At 54.8% G+C, this 8,248-nt stretch overlaps 1 protein-coding gene across 1 annotated transcript; it reads right to left on the reverse strand.

The window, feature by feature from the left end:
- Positions 1-112: 112 nt before the first annotated feature.
- On the reverse strand, positions 113-6,112 carry vcpip1 (valosin containing protein (p97)/p47 complex interacting protein 1). The gene is made up of 3 exons (XM_088310612.1): positions 3,335-6,112; positions 2,786-2,872; positions 113-1,375 (listed from the first exon to the last, which is right to left on the reverse strand). The coding sequence occupies exons 1-3, from the start codon at positions 5,919-5,921 to the stop codon at positions 705-707; spliced, it is 3,345 nt and encodes a 1,114-aa protein (XP_088166738.1). The 5' UTR covers positions 5,922-6,112; the 3' UTR covers positions 113-704.
- Positions 6,113-8,248: the final 2,136 nt, after the last annotated feature.

Here is an 8,248-nt window from a genome sequence, read left to right on the forward strand (position 1 = left end):
TAATCATGTCATCTTTGACCATAAACATTTGAAACACATTTACATACTGCCAAAACAAAACAGAAAAATAAAATAATTTAAAAAATGTTCCAATTCAAAGAAGCACATTGAAAACAAGAACAATGTGAGTGATTTATTGTCATTTCATCACACGTGCAAACAGCAAAAGGATGACGTCGCATTTGCGGTTGTTGAGTCACTCGTCACATCCGAGGAAAATAAAAGGTCCAAACGGATTCGATTCCTTTCAAACACTCGTCACTTTCCGCTTGACCCGAGTCGTCCGTTATTTTGGCAAAATTGCAAAACAAAGAAGCAAAACTAAGTCAAAAGTTTCCTTGATGGAAGACGACGTCGTCTTCTTCACTTTGCACAAGTGAAATATTTACAAGCAAAGCAACCGATGAAGATTTGCGGCGCCAAAAGAAATCCGACGACGACGACGTGGTGACGAACTCTGCTCGCTGCAAACTAAAGGCCGGCACGCGAACGATCGCTCGCCAGCGCATTTCCGCTTTCCGATGACGACGACGTCGCTCACTGCAAAAAGCGCAGCCACGCAAAGGCAGCTTCGCAGATCCATAAAGCGTGCGCTCGACTTCCGTCTGTTGGGACGCCCACTTAGTCAGTGGCACGTTTGCGTTTGCTTTGGGCGAGCGGCGAGCAGAGCGGCGTTTTCCAGCCGCGGTCGGCGAGGGCCGAGATCAGGAGTGGTCCATGGGCTCGGCCCGCTCGCCGTCCTGGCTCTCCATCTCGTCCTCGTCCTCCGGCTTCCCGCCGGCGGTTTCCTCCTCGCCGATGGCCCGTCCGCCGTCCGCGGGCTGTCGCCGCAGGTGCCGCTCCACCGAGGCCTGGATGGAGGAGACCATTTCCTGCAGTTTGCGGCGCTGCTGCTCCATGAGGACGGGGTCCAAACCGCGGCTGTCCTTCACCGTCACGAAACCCGGCGCCATGCGCACCAGTTCACGGCCGGCGCCCTCGGGAATGTTGGACAGGTCGTGGGACACGCCGGCGCCGAGCTCCGCGCCGCCGCTGTGCTGGCGCTCCGGCGGCGGGGGGGAGGCGCCGCGGCTGCCCAGCGAGTGGCCCTTCCCCTGGAAGGCCTGGACGGCGTGCAGCTGCTCTTTCTTGCGCACTGCGCCGCCGCCGCCCAGTCGCAGGCCGCCGTGCGACGGGCTGCCCTCCTTGCTGCCCCCTCCGGACGAGTCCGAGTGCAGGCGCGCCAGCGCCTCCTTCACGCGCTCGTCCACGTCGCCGCGCACTTCAAAGTGGCCGACGGCGTCCACGCACAGCTCCACGCGGGCCTCGGCCGCGTTGTACACGAAGCTGCGACCCGTCAGGTGCGGCAGCGTGCAGTGCTTCCCGTTCATCAGGCCTAAACACACGCACACACACACACACACACACACATATGGTTGCTGAGGCCCCAGGTTTTTTTTTTTAAATGCCATTGTCGTCGCGAAAAAAAATTATTAGAATAACAAACAATAAGAGAGTAAGCATGAATGATTTGTTTCGATTTGCTTGGTCGCAGTCCAGTGTTGCTTTGGCACCATCTTGTGGCAGTTTAGTGTCATTACAGGCAATTGGAAATCATGGGGGGGGGGCCTGAATGACGCGGCAGATTTTCACCAATTGTGTGACAAGTTCGCATCAATAACGTTTGAAGCTCATTTGTAGGCCACATCCGTCTCTTATTTTCTGACCCGTGATGTTGAACTGGAGTCAGGTGACACAAAAACGACTCGAACCAGAAGGAACGGCATCGCTTGTTTTGTTTTGCCAAATGTCAAAGTCAAACTTATCAAGACAACGTATCATTTTACAACCGCAATTCCAAAGAAGTTGGGGTATATTAATAAAAACGGATGATTGTGATTTGCAAATCATGTTCACAGAATTATTTTAAAAAGTGCACGACAAAGTCAAATAATCTTGAACTTTGAATGGGATGGCTGCAACACATTTTTTTCGTTGAGCAACGTTTGGGAAGTGAGAACACAAAGCCATTTCTGCCTCTCATCCGTCCGTGCACACGTTTTGGAAGGGAGACAGGTGTGGCAGCATGTGTTCGTCCATGGCTTTCAGCATGCATGGTGTCTTCACACACGTGCACGTTTTTCACACCGCCCCATAGCGTCACACATGCGGGCAAATGGGAACACTTTGCAGCCGTCCGTCCGTCCGTCTTGGATGAGTTCGGCCACGTTGCTGCTCATTGTCCAGAAATGGTCCAGTTGGAATTTGGCGCCCGACTGGATTTTCTCACGTTGCTTTTCTCCGTCCGTCTCAACCCCCAAATTTGTCCTTCTTCACCTTGCCCCATCTTTGCGTGTGAATGAGTGAGCAATTCAGGGAAGCTCCTTTTCGAGCCAATCGTGGCAGCTGCCAGCTCGGCAAACGTCGTCCTTGAGCATTCCTCAACTTTCTCCGTCTTTTTTCAAACGGCTTGCAAAAGTTCAAGTTGAGCAGTTGCAACATTAAATATCGTCGTCATGGATTCAATATTGGCTGAATACGATTTGCAAATCTTTTTTTAAACACGTCCCAACTTCATTGGAATGTCATCCTGAACTTTTTCTTGCCGTTTTTTTCCCCCAAACTTTTCCCGTTTTGATTGTTTTAATGTCGTAACGTTAAGACGCGAATGTGGTCAGATCATTCGGTGAAACGTTTCACTTGAAAATGTTGAACGCTTCACGTTCGAATCACATTTCAATGCGGTCACTTCAAATTTGAGCGTGAGAAGAAGTTAGGCGGCACGTGGAACGGCGGCGTTGCGTACCCATGTCCTTCTTGACGATGTTGTAGAAGACGCCTCCTTGCTGGAACAAGCGCGGCAGCTTCTTGGCGTACGACCACACGTCCTCGCCTGCAACAACATGGCACACGCTTAGCTTAGCGCACGCTAACAGGAAGTGGCGTCAATCGACGTTTCTTCCGTCGCGCGTCACTTCCGCGCCTCCTTTTCGCTTTGTTGAACATTTCGATTGGGAAGAATTGAAACGCCGCCGAGGTTCGGGACAAAAAGGGCCTTTTTTTTTTTTTTTACAACTTATTTCCCTTTCACACGAAAATCAATTTGTCGACAAGTAATTGATTATCAAATGAATCACTCAAACATTTTGGGAACTGTAAAATTGTGAAAATCGCTTCGGTCGTCCTCCAACAAAGCGGACCGATTATCTTTTGCTGGCAGGGCAAACACGCCCGAGTCCGCTCGCACAGCTTGAGCCGAGCGATGGTCTCGTTGGCCCGAAAGACGGCGGCGCTGCCCGGAATGAAGTCGAATCGGTAATGGAGTCTTCTTTTGAAAGTCCCGCGGCACGCTTACCCATCAAGGTCGCCAGCAGACACAGCGAGGACATCTCAAGGTCGATGCTGTCCTGAAGGACACGCCCGCTCAACGCCACGGCGTCCTCGCCACTTTCCGCCGGCGCCGGCGGCCCGGGAGCGGGTGCGGCCTCCTCGTCAGCACCTTTCAGGATCTCCAGCGTGACCCGGTCGCCATGCCGCAGCGCCACCGGTTCCGTCTCGCCCCCGGCGCCCGGCGGCGCCAACTCGCGGGGGGGGAAGCCGTAGCGGATGCACAGGCGGGCGGGCGCCACCCCGAAATGCTCGCCGATGCTATTGCGGAGGTCCGAGTCGGACGCGCGGGGGCCCAAGGTCAGCGTGGCCGTCCGGCCGTCGCCGGCGCTCACGCGGATCTTCTTCTCCCCGCCGGGCGGAACCGGGGCGGCTGAGAACTTGGTGGGAGTGGCCGGCGCGGAGGAGGGCGCGGGGGTCCCTGGGGGGGGCTCCTTGGGCTTGACGCGCTCGCTGCGGCGCTGCAAGAGCGAGGCTCGCTCGCTGATGCCCTGCTGGAGGTCGCGCTCGGCCCGGCTCATGGTGAGCTCCTCTTTGTGGAGCGTCTTGGCTTTCGGCCCCGTAAGGATGATCTTGGTGGGCGGGTCCTCTGCAGCCGGGGCCAAGCGCCGGGCGTGGGCGTGGGCGCCGTCCACCGCCACGGGGCTGTACTCATCCGGGTTCCTTTTGGCGGTCTGGCGCAAGACGGTGTCGACCACCTTCTGGACCAGGATCTCGCTGCCGAACTCGCCCGGGAAGTGCTTGGTGACCAGCTTGGTGGCCACGTCGTACACGTTACTGTTGAGCGCCGGGTCGCCCTCATACTGGAACCAGTGGACCGTCTCGCGGACCGCCCGGCCGCCCCACTCCAGCGTGATGGGGAAGGCCTCCGGGAGGTTGTCGTACTCCTTGCCCTCCCAGAAGTGCTTGAAGCCGCAGCCACACTTGCCGCCTTGCGAGCGCGTGTCGGTCCGGTCGCCGTCCAGGTAGACCACCAGGCCGTCGCCCCGGACGCGGCGCACCGAGGCGCCCCGGCACCAGTTGCAGGTGTCGAGCGAGCTGAGCTTGTAGTCGGGCAGGAGCGCGTCGCTCTGCGGGTCGTAGGAGCACACCACGTTGTTGAGCGGGAAGCTGTAGTTCTTGTCGGGCCGCAGCTGGCCGTGCGTGGACTTGGCCAGGCTGTGGAGCTTCCCGCCCGGCACCAGCCAGTCGGGTGGCACGTGGAGCTCCGAGAGGGCGCCGCACATCAGGCAGCGGTGCAGGCGGTTCTCGGCCACCGACCGCTTGGCCGCCTCGGTCACCTCTTCGGGCTGGATGCCGATGACGCCGGTGCGCCGGTAGACCCACTGGTGCATGTCGGCCACCAGCGCCGGGTGGATGCCGTGCTTCTCCATGAAGACTTCCTCCATGGCGCCCACCAGCCGCATGACGTACATGTCCCTCAGGCTGCGGTCGCCGCCGATCACGCAGCCGCCGTCCGCCTCCGGCTTGATGTACTTGCGGATGAGCTGCTGCGGGACCCCCCAGGCCTTGGGGAGCAGGTGGGCGGGCAGCCGTGGCAGCGCCGCGTTCTTGATGCCCACCAGCGGGATGTAGTGGTTGCGTCCGGAGCTGCTCCAGGCGATGCAGATGGGCTTGTTGGGCTCGCCGTCTTTGGCGCGGCACCGCTCCTCGGCCACCAGGCCCGGCAGGAAGGTGGCCGAGTAATCGCCGGAGCTCCTCATGCCGCTCAGCGAGTCCAGCAGGATGATGGGCCGGTGCAGGACGTTGGCCAGGCCGAAGATGTGGATGTTGCGCAGTCCGAGCGGCACGCCTTCGGGCGGCACGAAGAGCGGGTCGCACTCGTTGATGATGTCCTCCCACTCGGCGGCGTCGATGAAGTCCTGGAACAGGGCCTTGTAGCGGTCCAGGTTCTGCTCAAAGTTCTGCTTCAGGTTCTCCCGCAGGGCGTGCCAGAAGAGTTCGCGGCCCACCAGCGCCCGCGACACCGCGTGGACCAGGCAGTGGCCATCGCCGTCCACGTGGACGGGGATGAGACACTCGCGGTTGCCGTTGGCCCGCTTGATCTCGTCCAGGGTGTCGTGGAGGTAGAGCAGGCTGCCCGAGCGGTCCTTGCCGTAGCCCACGGTGGAGACGTGGTCCGGCTCGATGAGGAAGGCCCGGTCGCCCAGCAGCGAGCAGTCGAAGGTCTCGCCCTGGTTCATGTCCCTCAGCAGCTTGGCTTTGCCGCTCAGCTTGTCCATGCCGTAGCGGGTCAAAACGGGCGAGAGCAGCTTGCAGTGGTAGTTGGACAAGCCCATCACCTTGACCAGCTCGGTGCCTTTCTTGGGGGCGCTCGCGACGCCCAGCAGGGCGTTCCTGAGCAGGTTGTGGAGCACCACATCTGGATCGGTCACCTCCTGGACGTTGAGCAAGTTCTTCTGCTCGTGCCGCTGGCCGCACTCGGTGCACTCGATGCTAACCGAGCCGTGAGCTGGGAAGAACAGGCTCGCCTGACATTTGGGGTCCGGGCAGGTGGCCGACACGATGCGCTTGTCTTTCTTCTTGGAGTCGCGCGGCGGCAGCGGCAGCGACATGTCGGCACGGGGAGGCGCTCGCTCGAGTGAGGTCGGAGCTTCACGAAGACGAAGACGAAGACTCGCTCATGGCGACGCGGGGCCGTCCGAAGTGCTGCTAGCCGACGAGAACAACACGGAAGCGGCCGGGCTTCTCTAGCCAGCTACTCGCCTTGCGCAACGTGTGACGTCACGCTAAGGCATGACGGGAGTTGGAGTTGTATTCGAAGACACGCGCGCGCGCGCAGCTCTCGTGTAAATACGGGCGTGTCGCCCGGAAATATAACCAACAAAAACGACTATTGATGGCGAGTCCAACTACAGTGACCACAATGCAACGCGGCGTGGCGGCGTTTTGGCAAATCAGGAAGTGAAAGTCGTTCTCACACAAGCGGCTTGTATTCTGTTGTCTTACAATTTGCGGTTAAAAGGCCTTATTATTTATCCTGCACGGTCCACAAAAATACACATTATGCACATTTAGTTGTCGAACGCTATACACTGAAAGAACGAGCCAAGAAGCTTACTTAGCTCAGGGAGGCTAACTTAGCTTAGCTTGGGCGAGGCGTTTCGTTTTTTGTTTTTTTTTTGTTTGTTTTGATTTTTGGTCCATTTTGCGGCTCGTGGGACACAAAGTAGTCATCAAGCGTCTTTTTCTTTTTTTTCTCGTGTTTCGGTGAACCGCAACGAGCACGCAGACGCGGCTACTTCCGTGACGTCACAGCACGTAGTTACGCCTCTTTGGTATTACGTTTCAAAATTAAAACCACAACAATTGTAGTTGGCTTTGTGTTTATGTTATACAAATATTGCTCCGCAATACAGTAGCGTGTGCATGCGCAAGGTTGTCAGCGTTTCCCTGGCAACCGTGAACAGCATCAATCATGTTTCTAAACCGTTTGAATGAATTGATGTTCAGCATTTGTTGTTTATTTTGTTTTACATTGAACACTAGTTTGCATACATTTCTTTGCGCTCCTTTCTTACAACAATTTGATACATTTACCCAATGTTAAATATCAAATTCTCGTTATAACATTTTCCTGACACGTTTTCCTTATTAAATGTCTGTTGACTTTCTTGCCAAAGTCAATTGCTTTTATGCCCTCTTTCAAGTCAAGAGAACTAATATATTGAAATCGCTCTATATTATCATACTTAAGCGATTGTTAAATGGGGAGCAAGAAAGTTGGCTTGAATGGCCAGCAGGAAGCATTTTGTGCAGCATTGTATTCACAATGATTTAAAAAAAACAAAGATGCTCCCTTTTCAACTTTGAGCATCGAACCGTTCAAAGGTCTCCGCGCGTCTCTGAATTGGAAGAGCAGAAATGTCCAGCCGACATTCTAACCAGTTGCATGTTTCACTCATCTCCTCTCTTTTTTTTTTAATGTTTCTGTTGATAAGTGCACATGAGATTTTGATTCTGTCCATTAACTGATACTGGAAGTATCACAGAAAGGCGACCAGGTGCGCAGGGTAAATTTCCGTGGCTCCAAATGTTGCCCTTAAGTTCCTTGCTAGCAAAGAAAATGCAAAGTCAAAGTTGACGGTCTGTCCACGTCTTGTCATTTAGGTGCGCAATTAATATTTTCTGCCGACTGTGTTAAGTTTACGAATCCTTTGCCAGTAAAAAAAAAAAAAAAAAACACATCACGAATTCCACAGCAAAGTCCAACAACCCAAATTTTGGGAGCACCTCGGCGATGAAACAATCCATTATTATTATTATTATTTCTATTCTAATTGAAACGTTGCAGACAGGAAGTAGACGTGCACCTGATAACTTAACAATACTGTTTATTATTACACACGTGTGCTTACATGAGTATAAGTGGATGGATGGATGGAGGTCAAAGGTCATAGTGTTCTCATTTGGATTACACACAAAATTCATATTAAGGCACAAAGTTGTTACAAATCACAGGTTAACTACGTCTTCACTTCAGTCGCGTGACATGAGAGATAAAGAACATTAAGAAGAAAATGGCGACGTTGACGAGCACGCGGGCGCCATCGACACAAAAACGTGAAAAATCAAAAACAAATCAACACTCACACATACGCACGTGACATATTTTTAGCACCAGTGTATCAGAGCAAATGTACAAAAGTTGCATAGAGTCCGAGTGACGACGCCACATGACTGGAGAGGCGGGACCAAGGTGGGTGGGGGCGGCACCGACGCAGCCACACTCTGATTGGTCGCTGGCGTGCTTGGCACAGCTGACAGCGAGCGCGTTTAGCTTAGCATCTAGCGCTAGCTCGCTCCGTCGCTAGTGGCGGCTCAAGACGGACGCCGGCGGGGTGGGAGGCGGGGCCACGACGGCGACGCGATTGGCAGGGGG

Source organism: Idiotropiscis lumnitzeri, chromosome 12, assembly GCF_059441095.1.
Source record: "Idiotropiscis lumnitzeri isolate Australia: NSW breed Sydney's pygmy pipehorse chromosome 12, RoL_Ilum_1.0, whole genome shotgun sequence".
NCBI lineage: Eukaryota > Metazoa > Chordata > Actinopteri > Syngnathiformes > Syngnathidae > Idiotropiscis > Idiotropiscis lumnitzeri.